Source organism: Sciurus vulgaris (assembly GCF_902686455.1).
Source record: "Sciurus vulgaris genome assembly, chromosome: 15".
Lineage (NCBI taxonomy): Eukaryota > Metazoa > Chordata > Mammalia > Rodentia > Sciuridae > Sciurus > Sciurus vulgaris.
The window spans coordinates 87,297,733-87,317,831 of NC_136476.1; the positions used below are offsets into that span (position 1 = coordinate 87,297,733).

A 20,099-nucleotide genomic window follows, 5' to 3' on the forward strand; every position below is an offset into this window, starting at 1 on the left:
CAGGACAAAGGGGCTGGGGGCCCCACTTTGGGGTGCAGGCAGTGGGCATCTGGAAGAATGAGTCCCACTGTCCGGATGGGGCTGCCAAAGGGAGGTGGGGGCCATGGGCAGCCTGTGGCCTTGGGGGAACCTGGCACACAGGCTAATGCTGTCCCCCTTGTACTTGGGTACCTCCTAGAAGGTCCAGGGAGAGCACGAGTCCCCCTCAGGAAGTGGGGGTTCTGGAGCCCTGTCTCTCCTTTCCTCCCTCATCCTGCTCCCAGCCCCCCACCCCTAGGAGTGTATCTGCCCTTCCTGGGGGGTGGAGCACAACAGCCCCCGAGAACAAAGCTGTATAGATCTCGTGCGGCTGAGATGTTCCTCGAAGGGAAATTCTCAAGGCTGTGAACTGACAGCTGGAGACGAGAGGCAGGCCAAGTCTAGCCACACGTGTGTTTTGTTTGGCTTGCAAAGTGTTTTTAAATTTCTCAGCCAACAGTAAAAGGTCAGGTGATTTCATATAAAAATCCACATTTCCGGCTCCTCCTGTGACTTCAGATGACCTGACCACACTAGCTCTGTGCTCCCGCATGCCACAAGAGGCTGGGTGGAAGCTGACTGACCCTGCTGCTTTTAGCTGGGACATGGGCTTGGAGTGTGTTACAGACCCCTGGGCACTGTCCATCACTCCCTGGCCCCAGAAGGTCCACCTCCGACTCACAGGAAAGGTGGACTGAGGCCCAGCAGCTGTGTCTGTCTCCTGCCCCTACACCATCAATGGATTCCCAGACACACAGCTGCCAGAGAGGTCCTGATCTTTCAAAGTCCCCACCCAGCAAGGCTCATACCACTGCTGCAGGTCCCCAGAGGGTTCTCTGGCCGCTGCTGGAAGCCTGCCACCCCCCGTGGTGAGCACCTGACAACTGGTGCCCACATCTGGTGCCTGGTGGATGTTCCAGCCAGGACCCAGGCCTGCCTTTGCACTGGGTCCCAGGGAGGGGCGTTCCAGTCCCAGGGTGCAGGCAGCAGCTGGAAGTGAGAACTGGGTACAGGCAACGTGGGGGCGACCACAGCCTTGGCATCAGCCCTTCCAGCCTGTACTGGGCCAAAGCCAGTAAGGGCAGCAGCCAGGTTCCCAGACATCGCCTGGGCGCGGGTGGAAAACATTTCTCCTTTTGCCGGGCAGGTGGAGGTCACCCCCATGTGCCTCTCCGGAATTCTACATTTAGAGCCCAGGGAGGACACAGAGAGGGTGTGGCCAGGCCAAGCCCGTGTCATTTCCAGGCAGGGACATCACCATTCCTGGCCTGCCTGGGTCCTGGGATGGCCCTGTGTGGGTGGGTGAGCACACACCTTGGCAGGAGGTGATGCACTTGGGTGAGCGTGGGTGGGCCCAGCACGACTGGCGGACCTCGCTGGGCCCCGCCTCCTCTAGCCTGAGCTCCTGCTGCCCAGAGGCCTCCTTCTACCCCCACGATTGGCAGGCGTGTCTCCAGGGGCTGCCGGCTGAACTCAGCTGGTGGGGAGTACGAACTGAAGCATCAAGACCCCCAGGAGGCCACACAGGGCGGAAGGATGTGACATCATCATCACCCCAGGCTCGAGCTCACAGGGTTACTGTCAAGGGCGACCAGAGCAAGTTCCCCCAAAGCCTGGAGCTGCTGGGCTGGCTGGAGGTGGAAGACACAGAAGAAGGGGGAAGAGAGGCAGAGGGGACAGACAGAAAGGAGACGGACTTGAAACTGGGACCAAAATAGAGGGAGAAAGAGGAAGGCCACGGAGAGATCGAGACAGTACTCGGTCCTCCCAGAGCCCGCCACGGTGGGCGTGGAGCAGCCGGGGCAGCGCTGGGCACACGTGGCCGAGGAAGACACCAGCGGTGGGCCCCACAGTCTCAGCCCCGAACCTATGCCCCAGCCTGGGACCGGGCAGTCGTGACGCTGGTCCCAAGTTGTGCAGGGCAGCAGACGACACTGCCTGAAAAGCCCCCATCACACCCAGCAGGGACCCCAACACTCTGCATCCTGTCATCTGCCCTTCCCTGGAGAGTGGGCAGCCATCTGCCAGTCTCCAGGTCATCCTGTGCTGGCTGGACTCTGTCACAGCACAACAGGACCTAGAGGACCAGCCCCCAGGGGCCAGACTCTGACTTGGGAGTCCAGATTCAAGTTCAAGCTCCTGCTCTTTCTTCCTCCAATCCTCCGCCTCACCTCCCTAAACCCCAGTTCTCGTCAGGAAAATGGGAAGGATAGTGATGATAGCCACCTGGCTACCACACTCTCAGGAGAGCAGACCATGACACAAGGCGGAGCCTGGGAAACAAAGCGCTGCAGAAGACCCGGAGCTGGGGCAGCCACACCACCCTGTACTGACCCACCGGGTGGGAAAGGCGGCACACGGGACCAGGGGCGATGTCCCCAGCCTCCTCACTGCACTAAGGACGACTTGGAGACTCCCAGCAGCCTCTAGTCAAACTCCTTCGACCTGTTCCAACAGGAAAGGACGGGGAGCCCAGGAAGCCGACTCCTGAGCCCAGCCCTGTGACCCACCCGGCCTCCCCTCAGACTCACCTCAGTCACGGGTGCCAGCAGGAGTGTTGGCGAAGGCATGGGGGTTTGGACAATGGCATGGCGGGCAGCGGCCCACCGCCTGGCAGTCACCACTGAGATGCAGGCAAAGAACACGGAGCCTTTCCTCCCCCTGGGCAGGGCAGACCTGGCAGGGGCCTGGCCTGCTTCCCGGGCCATGGCAGGGCAGGAGCCCAGCGGGGAGTGGGCTCTCAGGAGGCCTGCGGCCAGTGTGCCTGTTGCCTGCCTGCCCCAGTGGAGTCAAGGACTCAAGTGCCCAGGCCTGGTGTCACCGCATGGCTGTCATACCTGCTCCTGTGACAGGCAGGGCTAGGAATTCCCGCTCGTACCAGGCCACAGGGCAGCCACCCATGAGTGGCTCTGGCTAGCTCTTCCCCCCGGGCTCTCTCTCCCCTCTGCTGTGCCCACTGCTCTGCCCTGGGAGCCTACGAAGGGACACACAGAGCACAGGGTGTGCGTGTCCAAGGCTCTGGGATCAGGACAGGGCTTGGCAGGGCAGAGCCACCTGAGTCCGTGGCGGGGGCCTGTGGGAGGAGGCAGAAGAGCTCCCCCTTACTTTTCCTGGAAGTTGGCCCTGCCCACGAGATCTCGGGGTTCTGCTGTCCGTGGCATCCAAGGTGGGATTTGATTTTAAACTGGGGGGGCCAAGCTAGGGTTGCCAGCTGCTCATATCACTGAGTACTGTACTAAAACTGCGATCTCACCACCATCACCAGCACTTGAGAAAAGACACCAGCAAACACCTGGGAGGCTGGAACACAGGGAGAAAGGGTGGCTGGCTGCGACAGGGATGTCTTCCTCGGGCCACCCTGCCCTTCTCTTGCTTTCTCATCTGGCTGCAAACCAGGCATCGCAAGGTCTCCAAGGAGTTCAGTGCACCTGCCTGACAGAAAACTGAGGCCCAGAGAGCCGGGGCTTGCCCACGACCTCCAGGGAGAACCCTCTGCAGGTGCAAGGACCAGACTGCTTCCAACAGTGTTCAGAGACCCGGTTCCAAGCCCAGAGGTCCCAGGTGAAGGCAGGCTGAGAAGCCAGGCTACTTCCCCCCGCCACCAAGACCCTGGCTAGGAGGTTCACAGACCCCAGGGTGAGTGCAGGGCCCTGGGCTGGGTGCGCAGAGCCATGGAGGCAGGGACTCTGGAGCCTTCCGGAAGGCACCTTGGGGCCCAGGACTTGGCAGGGATGGCTGGGACCTGGCATCACCTCCAGATGCAGCTGCCAGCACCCTCACCCTGTTCTTCTTGTCTCACATCCTCTTTAGGTGGCTTTGTGGGGTGCCAGGGCCTGGCTGAGCAGGCAGCTCGGGCCTGGGAGCAAGACCCAGTTCCTGTCCCTGTGCGGTGCTGCCTCCTCTGCTCCCTGGGCCTCGGTTTCCTGATATGTGGGGGTGGGCTGGGATGTGCAGGGGTTTCAAACTCAAATCTAAACTTGAGCCTCCTCCCTTCCCCTTTCCCAGAGGGTGTTACTGGAGCTCTCTTCCTTGAACTCTCGCCCTAGAGGGCTCCTGCAGAACTTCCTCCACAGAAGAGAGGACTTCAGGGATACCCCTGGGGTGGGGACTCTCGGGGGGTATGGACGGGCAGGGGTAGGGAGCTGGGCAGGGCTGGGCGGTATCAGAGACATGGAGCCTAGGGTCTCAGGTGGGCCCTGAAGCAGCCTTGCAGCCAGAGCAGCCCCAGCCCCCACAACCCTTCCACTGGTTCCTGCCCCACCTAGAAGCTCCGCATCCTCACCTGCCCCAGGCAGCCACTTATGCCAGCTCTGATCTTGGCCTCTATGCAGGCCCTGCTTGGAACCAGGCTGTTCCCTGTATTCTCAGCATTTGTTGCTCAGAGCAGCTTTCTTGGACCCCTGTGACACATGACACCAGCCCTGCCAGTCTGCCCCCTTCCCCCTGTTCACTGACAAGTGTCCTGTTCCTTGCCAGGCCTGAGGCCCTGTCTCCTGTTTTCTCATCTGTAAAATGGGCACAAGAGCATGGGGTGCACTGACTATGCCCTGCAGTCACTGGAGCCCTGCCCTGGTGTCCCGCACAGGACAGACCAACGTCGGCAGGGCTGCAGCCTGGGGTCTCCCCTGTGCTCAGAGTGGCCTCCAGCCTTGTGGGGAACTCAGAGGTGTCTGATGATGTAAAAGCAAACACAAGGGGTGCTTCCATCCTGGGACAGGGGAGAGGCTGAGGGTGGGCAGGCCAGGCAGGCATGGCCCACTCCCCATGGGCTGAGCTCCCCACACCTCCCCCAGCACCTGAACCCTCCCTGCTCTCAGCCTCGGGCCGGCCCCTGCATTACCCACTGTCTGGCATGTGACAGTGGGCGTGGCTTGGTGTAGTGGGGCTGCAGCGGCAGGCTTATCTATCAGGGGCTTCTGGATGAAATGCGGGGGCCCGGCAGGGAGGGCCTTCCCTCCGCCTCAGTTTCTTTGTCTATGAGGTGTGACTTCGGGGCCCAGTGTGTGGAAGGGGTGAGGGGATGGGAAAGGGGTTCCTGCTGGGGCACCGTGTTTGGGCTTAAGAGAGGCCTGCGGAGGAAGCAGCCAGCTGCATGAGCAGAGGAGGGGCAGGGGCCCAGGAGGGCCAGGCTGCTTTCGCGTGCTGTGTGTTGGTGCGTCTGCCGGACGGCCTTACTGGGCACATCCGGGTGCCTGGCCCAGCGCAGGCACCATCTCTCCAACACCCGCTGCCTGTCCTTCTCTAACACCCACCTGGCCAGCTTCCCAAGTCCATGACCCTCGGGTTCTCCCGGTCTCAACCGGCTCGCAGCCTGGCCTGGGGCCCCGTGTCAGGGCGACTCCTTCCCAACAAGGCAGGGTGCCTTGGGGCGGCGGACATTGAGCTTCGGGAAGGGCTGGGACGGCCCAAGGGCCTGAGTCACAGCAAAGTCGCAGAGGCAGCACCAGCTGCTGCTCAGAAATGCGGAGCCCGGGAGGTGGGGAGGTGGCGCCGGCTGGAGGGGAGGAGCCGCGGGGTGCCTCCCCCGCTCGGCCCCCGCCAGGGAGAGAGCAGGCCCTTTGTTTCCTGCCGGCCTGGTGCCACATGATGCGCCACATCACTGTCACTGCCTGGAACGAGGGGGCTGGGGCCGGGGCCAGCCAGGGGGGCTGCGCCTGCGCTCCCGCCACTCTGGTGGCCTGAGAGGCGGAGACACCCAGCTCGACAGCACCCCACTCGCCGAGTGCTCTGCACCCAGCCCGGGGCGGGACCGCCCTGGCCACGCCCACAGGGGCCCGCACCAGGGACACGCGCCCGCAGGTGTGCCAGGCGCAAGCCTTTCCCGCCGGCGGGCGGCGCCTGGGCGCTCTCCTCACCCTCTGCGGCGGGGGCAGGCCTGGCCCGGAGAGCCTTTGTTTGTAAACACGCTGCGGCTGTCGCTAGGAGCAGCGACTCAGAGCGGAATGGGGACTCCGGGAAGCAGACGGGTGGCTGGGGCTTTCTGCTCCTCTTTCCTGCTGACCTGACTTGGGTCCTGCAGGGAGACAAGTCCAGCTCCCCTTTCCTGGTCTCTGGGAACTGGGTCCACCACGAAGTCACTCACACACACTCATGGCCAGGCTGGCTCTGCTACGGAGGGATGTGCTGCCCGTGCAGGAGACACACCTAGCACCCAAGACTCCCAGGACCAGGGCTCTGCCCAAAGGCAAATGCTTGCCCCCAGTAAGAAGTTTTGGAGGCATAGTAGCTCCTGATGCCCTTTGTTCTGTAGAGCCCTGCCTTTGGCACCCCACAGTGAGGACAAAGCACTTCTCTCCACAGTCATCTGCCACATAGATGAAATCACAGTCACTGAGGCCCAGAGAGGGCAAACAACTTGTCTGAGGTCACACAGCATATCTGCCAAGTTTGGATGTATGCCCAGGCCTCTCTGGCCCCAGGTTGCTCATTTTCCTTTATTCTTTTCTCCACTGTGCACTGAGTTAAAGACCACAAACAGATTTGTAAGCTGGATAAGATGGCGCTTGCCTGCAATCTCAGCCACTTGGAAGGCTGAGGCAGGAGGATGGCAAGTTCAAGGCCAGCTTGGCAAACAGTGAGACCTTGTCTAAAAACCAAGTAAAAAGGGCTGGAAGTGCAGTTCAGTGCTTACCTAGTGTGTGTGAAGTCCTGGGTTCAACTCCCAGAACCACAGAAACAAAACAACAAACCAAAAACCCCAGACTTGTGCCCCACAGCATAGGCAGATGCAGGGCTGCTGGATGCTGACCCCGGGAAGTGGTCTGTCTCACCGCAGGCCCAGGCTTGGCACTCTGACTTCCACATCCCCAATCACTGCCACCTCCACTGGTGCCTCACTGAATCACAGCCACACAGCATTCCTACTAGTCACTGCTGGAGGGAATGACATATATCATCACGAGGTGGGTTTGGCAGATGGGCCTGAGGGCAGAAGCTCAGAGATGGAACAAAACTCACCCAGAGTCACACAGCAGAGCAGTGCTCCTGGTCTCGCCTGGCCTTGCGACGGGCATTCCCATTGGCCCTGCCTATGGTTTTACGTGTCTGGGGAGGGGGAGGTCTCAGGGTTCTGGTTTACAGGAGGGCCAATGGATGGGGCACAGAGCCTCAGAGTGAGCTGTGGAAGGCCCTTTCCCTTGCTCCAGGCGGGGGAGGACAGGGGACCCCTGGGATGTTGAGACTGCAGGGCACACCTGCTGAGCCTGCGAGAGGCAGTGCCGGGAGCTGGGAAAGGCCACGCGGGGCTGGCTTACTCTGGCAGCTGAGGGTTGGCCCTGCCCGGGGCAGAACAGCAATCCCCAGGCTGACTCACCCACCGCAGGGCTCTCCTGCCCTGCTGCCTGCAGCCCTCCACCAGCCACTAGTCACGTGGCTTGCCAAGAAGCCACGGAGCTGAGGATCCAGGCCCAGCCCAGGCGCTGCTGGCTTCCAGCCCAGCAGGATCCAGCAGCACCAAGGACATGGCAGCTCCTCTACCCCACCCTGGGCCTGCCCCTCAGGAAGCCCCTGAGGATCCCAACAACCAACGGGAAGGGTCCCAGCAGCAGCTGTGAGCTAGGGGTTCAAGACTGAATCCCAGCTGCTCACCTATTGGTTGGGTGAGGCTGGGAGAGGCTGCACAGGTTCCTGTCCCTGGCCCACAAAAAGGACTAAAATGTGCCTCAAAAAAGATTACACAGTGAAATGAATGCTGATGGGAAGCACCTAGGACAGGGCCTGTGGGAAGGGCCAGGGATACTCACTTTTTATTTTTTTGGCACTGGGGATTGGACCCAGGGATTTTACTGAGCCACACACCCAGCCCTTTTTTATTTTGAAACAGGGTCTCACTAAGTTGCCCAGGCTGGCTTCAAATTTGGCATCCTCCTGCCTCAGTCCACTGTCTTTGGGATTAGAGGTGCGCCACGCACAGGGCTGGGTTCTCACTTTTAATTCGGAGCCAGACGAGGCTTCTGCACACTGCGGCTGACGTACCGCAGCAATGTCAGGTGCCACATTAGTCTCTAAACACCATCAACTCATTTGTGTAGACAAGGCCTGGCAAGAGAATTTATAGCTTGTACCACCTAAAGACAACGGAGTGCCCCGGGGCACCATGACCATTCACAGGGCTGTGGCACGAATTTACAGAGCACCCACCAGGTGTCAGGCACTGTTCCAAGGCTGGAGATATCCCAGGGGACACAATCAATGAACACCACTGCTGACCCTGGGGTGTAAATGTCAAACACAGGCTTGAGGTGAGACTGCGGTGGAACGGGGCAGGGGCGCTGGCACAGCGGAGGGGGACTGCTCAACCTTCAAACAGGCCAAGTGAGCCTGGCAGGGCTCCTAGGAGGGCACAGAACCCAAACTCATCTTCTGTGGGGTCATTTCCTTCCTCAGTGCTAGGCTCCCTGGGCAGCCACATAAGTGCTGTTCACCTGTCTATGCCCAAGTGCCCAGATGATGCCCGGCCTAGAGAGGGCTTGGCAACCACGAGCAGGCCAACGGATGAGTCTGCACACACCCGCACACCAGAGGAAGTGGCACTGGTCCAGCCCCGGTGTCCCTTCCCTCTTCAAAATGCACAGGGTGGGGACTTGGAACAGAAGCTCCTGGAGAGCAGGGGACTCTGTTCCCCTGCATACAGCTGCCTGGCATGGTCCCTGCACACAGTGGTCTCTGACCAAATGCCCACATTGGCAAGTGGACTCGATGGCCCAGAGGGCTCTTGCAGCTTCAAAATGCCTAGACTCTAGAATACCCAGAATTCCTCAGGGAGATGTCCAGGGAAGCTTGGAGGCTGGGAGGGGAGCTGGTGTGAAGGCAGAAGGGCCCGGCCGTGCCTGCCTGCCCAGCCCGCCGCAGGGCCTTCTAGAGCCAGGCTGAGCTCTGAGGCAGGAGAGGCCGGCAGGGGAGGTGGGAGGAGTGCAGCCAGGCCCGCTGGGAAACAGGAGCCCTTTTCTCAGAAGCCGGGCCTCCAGGTTCCCAGAAGCCAGCCTACCCTGGATGTCAGTGGGGGAGGAGGGTGGTCAGGTCAGCCCTGGCTCAGTGCAGGGGATGCCCCCTTCTTAGGCTCCTGGCCAGCAGCCACTCTTGGGGAGTATGTCTCTGTCATGTGGCTTGGCCTGGAGAGGCGGGGGTGTGGGGCTGAGCCCACAATCAGGCACCGGTGCCCAGCAGGCCTGGTCGCCCTGCTGTGGGGCCAGGGAAGTCAGGACAAACCGGCCCTTGTGGTGCAGGAGCTGCCTGTGGCGCCAGGGACACTGTGTGCCCAGGGCTGCCACCAGCCTGCTGCCCGGGCCTGGGAAGGAGGGCTACCCTTTCAGAAGGGGACCTCCTGAGTGGCCCTGGCTGCTGGAGAGGGCTCGGGCCTCCGGCTGGCTGCTGGGAGGTGGTGGGCTGGTGCCCAATGCCCTCTTTCCCACAGTCCTTTTAAAGCAGGACATCCCCAGGCCAGGAAGGGGCCACGGCTGGCCCTGGGATTCTGCTCTTTGCTTGGCTTCTTCCTGGGAGGCAAGCTCTCCCCTCTGTGCCCACAGCTGGAATGCCTGCCAGGGGTTCGGGTGCACCAGGTGCCCCTGCCTGCCCGGCACCCTGCAGGAGCTGCTCCATCTCTGTGCCACTGGCTGGCGATAGAGTGGCCGCATGTCCCAGGCACTGTGCCGAGCACTTTCTTTCCACCACAACCCAGGAGCAGGGCACCCGTACTGAGCCATTAGCAGATGGTGAAACCGACCTCAGGGGCTAAGGGGCAGCGCTGGATGTCAGGACTCCCCACGCCAAGCTTGGTGCTTTGCAGGAGCACAGTAACGCAGGGACACGCAACGCTGGGGAGCACGTGTGCTCCTCCCCCGGCCCCAGCCAGGTGTCCCCTCACAGATGTGTTCTCAGCCACCTGCAGTCTGTGGAGCCCAGGCACGCGCCCACCACCAGCACACAGCTCTCAAACGTGCGCATGGCCACCCAAAGGCAGGGAGATGCTCCCAGGACAGACGCTGGCACCCCCAGTGCACACCCTTCATGTCCATCAGAGACGGGGGCACGGTCCGCCCCTGCAGGCCCAGAGGCCCCATGTGCAACCCTGCCCTGCACACCTGCCAGACAGGGGTGAGTGTGGCCCAGAACACACGCCCCAGTGCCTGCAGTTGGCTTCTGTGCCTACTGCTGGGCCCTGGCAGGCCGTCGAGGGGCAGGAGGCACATCCTCCAGGCAGGGCTCTCCTGGCCCAGCTGCTGGGGAGGAACTCCTCGTGGAATCCCCAAGATCTCTGAGGAGCAGGGTTGGTGCTGCCAGCCTGCCCGCGCCCCCAGCCTCGGCGCTCACCTCTGCCCTCACAGGGCCTCAGGCCAGGTGGGCTGCCTCACCCCTGAACTCCAATCCTGAGCAACGAGAGGGTCGGGGGCTTGGACTTGGCCTCAGAGAAGCAGGGACCTAGGTGGGGCTCCCCAGAGGGCCCGAGCCTTCACTCAGCATCTGTCTGTCTGAAAACACTTGTGGATTATGCTCAGGGTCGGCAAGTGCCCGGTTTCTTGCCTGTACCCAGGTCCCCAAGAGGGGGCAGCGCTGGAAGGCTACATGGTCACCTGCCTTGGGCGGGGGGACAGACATCCCCCATACCTGTGGAGGGCCTGCAGGTGCCTTAGGAACACCTTACACACTCCACATCTGAGTCTACGGGCCTACCAGCCCCTCTTCTCCCTTGACCTCTGGACAGCCCAGACCTCCTGGGGCTGCCACTCCTTCCAGACAGGTGACAGATGATTGAGATAGTCAGGGCTGGGCCGCAGTTCCACATGGGTGGGGTGGGAGCAAGAATCCCTGGGAGGGACTCAGTTCAGGTGGTGGCAGCCCCAGGGGCCGACGCCCACCCTTCCAGTTTGAGCTCGACTTTTACGGGAAAGGGTCTGACCCCACCACCCCATCCCCGAGTCTCCTGGACTAGGAGGTGGGGTCAGGGTGGAGTCCTAAGTGGGAGGGGTGGAGGGGGAGCTTCTGGACTCAGGGCCACACTGACCACGGGTCCTCTTAACTGGACAGACCTCCCCTTCCCATGGTGTGTGGTACACAGAGGTCAGAGGGGCACACCTGGGACCTCAGGTGATGCCTGGAGGGGCCTGTCACCTAGGGCAAGCAAAGGACAAAAGCTGTCAAAGGGGCCTGAAGCCGTGTCTGGTTACTCCAAGTGTTTCCAGGTTTTAAAACACGGCTTATGTTCCAACACTTCTCATGAACGCGGAAGGGAGAGTGAGAAAACGACTGCCCTGGGTTTTCCTGCTCCCTCCTATGCTGAAGCTCAGACGCACCCTGGCTGGGCCGGCACGGCACGCGTCCCGGTGGGGAGTGCCCGTGCTCACGGTCCTCTACTGCGCGGCGAGTTCACTACCGACTGCATGGCAGCGACTGAGGAAGCCAGAGGAGAGCTGCCTCCCCAGGGGAGCTGACTCCGGTCCCAACCCAGAGACAGAAGGAGGGCGGAGGAAGCGACACCAGGCAGGCCAGGGAGCAGGGTGATGGTGGCCCAGGAGGCTGAGCGCCCCATGTTCAGCCTCCACCCGGGGCTCACCCCGCACTGGCAAGAGCAGAAGAGATGGGGACACCAGAGTCTCCAACTTGAGCTGCGCAGGCCCCTCCTGTCCAGTGAGGCTCAGAGGTGAGGTTGCAGGCCAAGGTCACACAGACCCGTTAGGTCAGGCTAGAATCCTGGCTCTCCAGGGCACCGGGAGACCCCACTTGGTGCAACGGTCACCAACAGTCCCATCCCTCACTGCCATCCCCAGCGAGAGGGTCTGAGGGCTTACGTTTCCCTCTCTGGGGCAGGGGCTGCATGCCTTGCTCCCTCCCAGGTGACACCACACCCGCGCCCTCAGGCAGCTCTCCAGCACAGGGTGGGAGCCCGCAGGGCCAGGCCTCCTGACCCCTCAGGCAGGCAGGAGCGGCCTTTTCCTCATGGGGAGGGAGGGGAAAGACAGGCGCTGGGACGGGAGGCATACCAGGCGCAGAGCACTCTAGGTCGTCCAAGAAGAAGCCCAAGCTGGCATTCACACCCAGAGGTCCTGCTCCACAGCCAGCATGGGTAACTGGTACAGGCTCTGGATCCCCTCGCACCCCAAGGCCCCAGGAGAGGGGTAGATGGGACATAGATGGGGAAACTGAGGCCAGGGAGATGGAAACGCTAAGGTCAGTCTCGAAGCTGGGCCAGAACCACAGCCCCTACTCCGGGGCCGCACCTGAGCCACGCCTGCCATGCCATCCTGTGCCATGTCCTAGGAGCCCAGGGCTGGGGTGGGGGGGGGGGTAGGTAAAGCATCATGCCTGTCCCCACTCTGGCCGAATGGGTCCCAATCATTGTGTCTGCTGACACCAACTCTATCAACTGTCACTCAGGTATCCAGGAAGTGGCCTCCATTGCTAGGGGACTGGCCCAATGCCAGGAGGCTGGTAGGAGGGGCGATGGGGAGCGGAGAGAGCAGGGGTTTCCCTCAGGAAGGACCCGGGGCGGAGGTGGATCAGCTATGAGCAACACCAAGCAAACTCAGTACTGCGGGCCTCACAGACCACAGAAAAGCCCTAGGACTGAGCCTTAGTGAAGGCACGTATTTTGGGGGCCTGAAGTTGTCTAGCAACTGTACCAGGTTGCCAAGGGAACTCTTCTTCTGGGGCTTGTCATTTTTAGGGGGTGCCACGATGCTTCCCACACCTTTCCTCTCTACCTCCTCAGCCCAGCTTAGCTATCCGGGGAAGAGAGACACAGAGCCAGAGCTGACCCCTACTCCTTGGAGGGCCCCTCCCAGCCCTGGCCCTAGAAGACTCTGAAGCTCAAAACCCAAGAACCCTGAGAAAATGCAAAGAGCAGAGCCCAAGGCCTTCATTAGGGCAGGAAGGGATGAAAGGCTCCCAGGGCTGTCTGTCTCCATCCACTGCTAACCACCACCGTGGGGGCCTCCCGGGCCCTCCACCCTGCCTGCCTGCCCAGCCTGCCCATGGGAAGCCCACTGTAATTGGAAGGAAAGTGGTCCCAGCCCTGGCACCCGGCCCGGGTGGGGCTTGTCTGTAAACAGACTCCCACTTTGCTGCGGGAGTCCCGTCCCCTTCTGGTACCTGGGTGTCCCCACCCAGAGCAAGGACTCCAGCTTATTTCTCAGAGTGCCAGGCAGATACAAGCGATCACTGCAGCACGGGTCCAGGTGCAGGGACAGGGTGAGGGCTATCATGACAGGCACCTCCAGAGCCCAGGTCGGAGGCACAGGTGGGGCCTGGGAAGGACTCTGCAGAACACAGCTCCTTGCTGGTGTGCGACCCCGACCGCCACACTGCTGATGGCAGAGCCGCAGGACCGTGCTGAGGCTCCCAGTCCACGCCCAGCTTCTGCATTCCTCTAGGCTGATGCAGCCACTGGCCAGGTAGCCCACCTGAGGCTGCTGGGGAACCAATCAAGGACCAGCACCCCGGGGCTGAGATGGTGCAAGGGGCAAGGGGGATGGTGACAAGAAATGGCCTCCACTTCCGGGGGGCACTCTGCCCCAGCTCACTGATGTCCATGGGAACCCTGGCCATGATGGGGTGGCCAGGCTGCTCCTCAGCTCATGCTGAGCCCCACCAGGCCCTGCAGGGACAGCCTGCTGATGGCAGCAGGCCCATGCTTGCCTTCCATGGCCCCACACCCGGGACCTGTGGCTGCTCTGCTGAAACAGAGGAGCTGCTGGGAAACTGTCGGTGTGATGCAGCTGTGGCGCCCCTGGGAAGCCGAGAAGGGCCGTCGCAGCTTGCAGGTGCAGAGGAACGGAACGCAAACTCCCAGCCCTGGGTCTGGCCCCTCCCTGCTTCCCTTCTGTTCCTTCCTCTGATTCTGGCTCAGCAATAAGTGGTCCTCTGTGCCACAGGAGCCACCTCCTCAACAAGCACCCTTGCCCACCCCAGGCTCCCTCCCGTGGCTTCCCAGCCACCACCCCATGGCCCCTCCTGGCTTGGATGTCCTTCAGCATGCGTCACCGAGAAATGACTGTGCTCCTGGCCTGGTCACAGCTAGGTGCTGCCTCCTGGATGCTACCAGCCCGACCTTTGTCTGCAGCAGCCCAGTGCCGGGCTGGGGAGTCCACACAGGTCACAGCGCCACCTGCTGGTGCTGCTGCTGGAACGGCCCAAGCAGGCGCCAGTCACGCCCCCACACACCCTAGAGGGGCAGATTCTGCCACTCCTCAGACCCTCACTGCTTCCCCATCCCATGGACACCCAGCCTTCGGGAGGTAAATCATTCCTAATACCTGTTACACATTGAACTGTTTCCCCCGCAAAGACCCTTGGTACCCACGAGAGACCTCTTTTAGAAACAGGGTCCTTGCAGATAGCACGAACGTGAATTCATATTGCATTAGGGTGGGCCACTAAATGGTGTCCTTATAATAACAGAAAACTCGAACGGAGGCAGCCACACAGAGCCACACCTGGACAAGGATCTAGAGCTAGGGACTGAGGTTGGAAGAGGTAGGCAGGAAGGAGCCTCTCCGGGAGCCCTCAGAGAGAGCACGGCCCTGCTCAGACTGGCCTCCAGGACTGAGGGAGGCCTTCCTGCTGTGTGAAGTCAGCTCCTTTGTCACAGTAGCTCCAGGACACTAACAGACACCAGGCCCCACCATCCAGGAGTCAACCCTGACCACAGGACGCCTCCTTCTAGAAACTCTCTGTGCCCACCCAGATGCACACCACCTGTCCCTGCCCTGCCATCTTTCAGGATGATCCTCATTGCCTCCTCTGGTGTAGCCTGGACCAGGAAACCTGGACCACCTGAATAAATGAATGAACCCCTTTGTGACTTTGTCATTTTGAGATGTCCATAAAAATCAAGGAACTGAGGCTGGGGATTTAGCTCAGTTTGTAGAGTGCTTGCCTTGTGAGCACGAGGCCCTGGGTTCAATCCCCAGCACCGCAAAAAAAAAAAAATCAAGGGACGGTGGTCATGGGGATGGCATGATGGGAAAGAGGACGGTGACAGCAGGTGAGGAGGGGTTGCCCAAGGTGGTGCTTCTGGACCCCACAGCCACCTGGCACACTGGCACACCCAGCCAGCACTGGGTCTCCACATTCCCAGCCCCAAGCCTCAGGAGGCAGTCATTCAGGTTACCTGTCCTCCCTGTGGCCAGTTCTGTGACCTTGGACTGGTCATTGTGCCTCTCAGGGCCTGCTCAGCCCCCGCCCCACACACAGTGGGAGTCACTGTAACATCGGCTTCCCTGGGGAATGGTGGTGTGTGTGAGATGACACGTGTAAACCCTGTAGGTTGTTGTCCCCTGTGGCAAAGCACAAACTCAGAGGTGGAGTCACAAGAAGGGCAGGACCCAGCACAGAATGCAACTCACCACAGGGATGGCTGTGGGCTGTGCTCCAGGGAAAGTCATTTCCTGGTCTGCACCACAAAGGGGTGAGAAGTAAGCAAAACCCAGGTGCAGCTGAGCCTCCCAGGGGCCCCGGTGTGTTCGGACCCGAGTCTTCGTCTTAGACCCCACCATGGCTCCAAGTGACAGCAGCCTCCTGGTACACAAGTCCTGAGTGATCTGCTCTCCTGGGGTGGCCTGGATTTAGTGCCAGGCTTCCTGAGCACCATTCGGTAAGTGACATGAGGCTGCTACCAAGATGAATAAAAAACTGTCTTGTTTCCCTCATTCTGGGGAAGCAAGTATGGACATCATGCCCACTGCAGAGGTTGTAACCCCCACAGAGGGTCCCAGCCAATGGACACAGGGGATCCAGCCTAAACTGGATCCTGCCAACATGGGATGAGCTCAGAGGTGGATCTTCCAGGCCAGCCTTGGTGGAGGCTGCAGTTCAGCCTCCTGAGAGGCCTGGAGGAGATACACTGGGCTGAGACATCACCTAATCACACACCCCTGGTACATGGTTAGAGGTGAGTTAGGGGGATGCTGCCACACAGCCAGGCAAAACTAGGGCTTTTGTGCCTCTTCATCCACATACTGGCAGGTCCTGGAGGGCAGGCCCATGGTGGTCACTTAAAGAGTCACATCCAAGACCAACGTGGCCCCTGCCTGGAGGGAGTGCTCAGACACGGAGCTCAGTAAAAAGATGGCAGGAGGTCTGAGCCCCTCCCCACCACTGAGCGGCTCACACTGTGGCAGGGATGCTACTGATGGAGGTCCCCTTGGTGGCAGGTGGGGCACACAGGCCATGACCCTGAGGACTCCCTCCTGGCTCCACTGGCTTCATTGGCACTGCTTCCCCCTGGTGGCCAGCACCAGCACTGCAGCCCCAGGCAAGAAACCCAGAAAACAAAACACACACCTTTGTTTAGATGTTGTCAAGGTAGCAGCTCTACCAGGCCCCAGGGGGCAAAGGAGCAGGACCTGCAGGCTCCAAGAGTAACAGGAAGGACCTCAGAAGCCTCGCCTGCTCCCCGTGTCCCTCTGCTGGCCCAGGGTGTCACTCTCACTCAGGAGGCCTCATCACCCAGCCAGGGCAATGACCCTGGTCCACTTCCAAAGGAGGACCCCGGGCTTCAACAGGGACAGCCTCTCCCCTGGACCTGAGGTGCTGGTCCAGTGTCAGGTCACACGATGCATGACCCCACCGTCAGTCCCTCACGTCCCCAGGCTCAGAAGGACCTCCAAGGAGGACAAATCATTTTCCAAGGGACTGGGTGGATAGTGGTCACTGGTGGGGAAGTAAGGCCACCAGAAACTTCAGGAGTCTGTGGGACCCTTGGAGTCACAAAGGCCAACACCCCAATATTTTCAAGAGGAAACTAAGACCTCTTCTGTGGCTACCTCCACACCAGGGAAGGACAGCTTAGTCTAATTCTAGGTGTCCAGAGGGGAACACTGGACCCTGGCCCTGTCCTCCTCAGGCTGTCTAGAGAATGTCCTTTGCCAGCACACTGGGGAATCTTGAGTACCCAGCTCAGCCGGGTTTGCCCCCACCTCCCAAGCAATGGGCCCACGGCATGTTGCTAGGAGACTGGACGCCCCTGCCCCTAGCAGTAGTCTCCAATATCTTCCTTCTTTTCCCGTGTCACCTCCCCAGTGTCCCGCACTTCTGATACTTAGGAAGTCTGGGTGGATGGGCGTGCGCGCATGCGATGGGGCATTGGCGTGGATGTCCAGAGTGAAGGGCCCGCACGGAGGGGGTGGGCAGGGGATTCCTGGGGCCCCAGGATTTCAGGGGCTCTCATTCCCAACGCAAACCCCAAGGGAGGGCTCAGCCGTGGCCCAGGAAGCAGGAACCCTCCCTTCGCGGCTGGACTCGGCCACCTACTGTGCCCGGCCGATCCCTCCAGCCTCTGCCTCTTTCCTGGCTCAGTTTCCCAATAGTACCAGGAGCCGGTGGACGCGGAACTGCGTAAGCGCGCGCTCTGCGTGGACGCGGCGCCGGCTCCCTCCCCCGGGCGGGTGGGCGGGGGCTGCGGGCCGCCTCCACCCGCGAGCGGCCGGGCCGGGCCTGGCGCGGACTCACCTGGCAATCTACCATCATCCTCAGCCTCGGCAGCTCATCGCCGGCCCCAGGGCGGGGCCCGGGGCTCGCAGAGGCCGCTCGCCTCGGCCCGCGCGCGGCGCAGGGGGGCGTCCGGCTGCGGGGCTCATGGCGCGGCCTCGCGTCCCCGCCGGGTCCGGGGCTCCGCGGCCGTCTCCGCCGCCGCCAGCGCCGCTCCCATTGTCTGCGCCTGCCGCGCCGCCGGCCGCTCGGGCCCCGCGCTCGGTTCCGCCCGGGCTCCTGGGGCGCGGGCCGGGTGGGCGGGGACAGCGCGGCCCCGCCCCGGCCCCGCCCCGGCCGCCGCAGGTGCGAGGCGCGGGCCCGCCTCGCGAGCTCGGGGGCGCGCGCGGCCTCCCTGCCTCGGGCGCCGGCGGCAGGACCCCGCGCTGCGCGGCCGGCCTCACGTCCACCGCCCGGCGCGCACACGGGGCCTGCGCGGGACCGCGGGCAGCGCGCGCACGTGACCCCGCCTCGCGGCGCGCACGCGTCACGCACCGAGTGCTCTGCCTGGCGGTCTCACGTGTCCTTCCGCCTAGGCCGCCTGCCCTGTGTTCCCCAACCCTCTTCGACTTATGACCACTGTCACCATTGCCAGGTGGGGACTGCTGGGCTGGGTGCACCTGGAGAGCCTGGAGTCACCAATTATACACCCTCACCCGTCAGGCAGGTACCCAGTACCACCTGCAGGATTCGGCTGGGTAGATGGCTGGAGTCAGGTAGCTCCTCTCCTCCGCCTGTCCCCCATCCTTTCCCTTCCGCGACACGAGTGGGTCCTGCCTGAGCTCGTAGGAGTAAGAGGGACGAGAGGGAACCTGAGAGGAGGGGGTCCTACAGCTGGTGCTGGGCTGGCATAGGGCTCACTGTTACTAGGAAGCCCTGGGGACACGTAGGGATGGAGCCTCATTGTATACATGGGCAGTGCACCAGCACTCAAGGCCACTCAGCTCTAAGTGACCACACCAGCGGGGCCTGGGAAACAGTGCTGTTCTTCATCACTCAACCTGCGGACAGAGGCCTGGTCTGGTCAGGAGACCTCCTGGGTCCAGCCTCTTGGGCACCTTTATCTTCCTGCTTTACTCCCAACACACCCTCATGGGGAGCAGTCACTGACTCATTTTGATCAAAGGAACTGAAACTCTGAGGGCCACTCAGAAGCCTGCCTGTCACAGGCTGTGCAGGCCCAGCGTGGGTTTGAACCCAGGGCAACAGACCTCAAGCTGAGCTTTGCATAGGAGCTGAGAAGGTGGCCTGTGCCCAGTGTGAGTCCATTGTTGATGAGGACCTGAGGGGCAAGGGCTTGGGGAGCCCCCCTGTGCCCCCAGTGAGGAAAGCTCCAGGAAGGATGGAGTTGGGGTGTGTGTGCCACTGGGAACAATGCCTGGACCAGATCCACAGGGCTGTGATATTAGGGCTCACTGCAGCATAGGGGGCAGGGGCCCCCATCCAGGCATCCTGGGAACTATGGCACATCACCCACCCACGCATGGACCCAGAGCTGGCAACGCATCAAGGCAGCTGCCCAAGAAGGGTGGGTGCTCAGAGGTGTCCCAGCCGTCATCTTATTTAATCCTCCCTCTTGGCTCAGAGAGGTGGAGTGACCTGCCCAACATCCCACAGGCACTAGGCCAGCGTCCTAGTGTGTGGCTGCCTCCCCTTCGTGCATTCAGCAGATGGTCATGGAGTGCTTCCTGGGTGTTGGGTTCCCGGGGAAACCCAGCTGGCCATGGCTAATCAACACCCTCTCAGAGTTTACTGCCTGGGAAACAGGGTGACTGAGGGGGGGTGCATAATATCACTGAAAATAATGACACAGGATGAGGAGAGTGTATAGAACCGAAAGGCGCCCACTCTGCAGGGGAGCACCAAGCCAGGCAGGCTCCCTGAGGAGGTGGTGTCAGGAGTGAGTCCCAGGGGATTGGTCCAGCGGTGGGATGTGCAGGCCTGACCTGTGGGCAGTGTGACCACAGGGTGTGGGACAGGCTCTGTGGGGCAAATATCATGTTGGACTGCAAGGTGGGATGCAGGGGGCTGCTGGCCCTGATGGGGCAGGAAGCTGGAGCTGTGGAGCCTGTGGCAGAGGTCCTCAGAGACTTGCAGCGTCTACCCCAAGTGCTTCTTCTGCGATTCAGCTTCAGAGCCCACAGAACTCTGTGCTGTCCTGCAAACCTGGCACCTGTAGTTAAACGAAGCTTAGATCTGATCCTGCCAGGCAGGGCTGAGGACTCCCGACTGGGACGCTGTCCCTGGCCTTCCTATGCTGGACCAGGCTCCTGCCCATTTCTGGAAGGCAACCAGGTCTGCAGCTTGGTTCCAGGAGTTAGGTTCTGTCACTTACTCAGGTTGTGTCTGAGGGCCATGCTCAGGACTAGGGTTAGCCACTGTGTCCAGGGGCTTAGGCCCTGGTTGAGAAGGCCCATAGCTAGGTCTAAATGGGCAACACCCTGGCTTGGCATGGACCCAGAGCAAGGCTGGATGAGCTGGGAGCGGCCTCTCCCCTGGGAGGCTGAGGTTGCCCGGCCCCAGGGTCCCCTCCTCTTGAGGTCCTCCTTGGTCTTCACATCCAGGAGCCACGGCCTCCTCCTTTGACCCAGCCCCTGTCACAGAGCTCTCCTGTCCCAGGC

General features: G+C 61.5%; 1 protein-coding gene across 4 annotated transcripts in view; it reads right to left on the reverse strand.

Moving 5' to 3' along the window:
• RALGDS (ral guanine nucleotide dissociation stimulator) overlaps positions 1–17,899 on the reverse strand; it is a 40,802-nt gene extending 22,903 nt beyond the window's left edge. Inside the window, exon 1 of one of the 4 annotated variants that reach the window (XM_079111702.1) lies at positions 17,461–17,899. In XM_079111702.1, the coding sequence (XP_078967828.1) occupies positions 17,461–17,478 (18 nt within the window). In that variant the 5' untranslated portion in view covers positions 17,479–17,899. Of the gene's footprint in view, positions 1–2,549; positions 3,566–5,270; positions 5,774–17,460 lie in introns of those variants that run through there. The other 3 variants (XM_079111697.1, XM_079111698.1, XM_079111700.1) reach the window with 3 other exon arrangements.
• Positions 17,900–20,099: the final 2,200 nt, after the last annotated feature.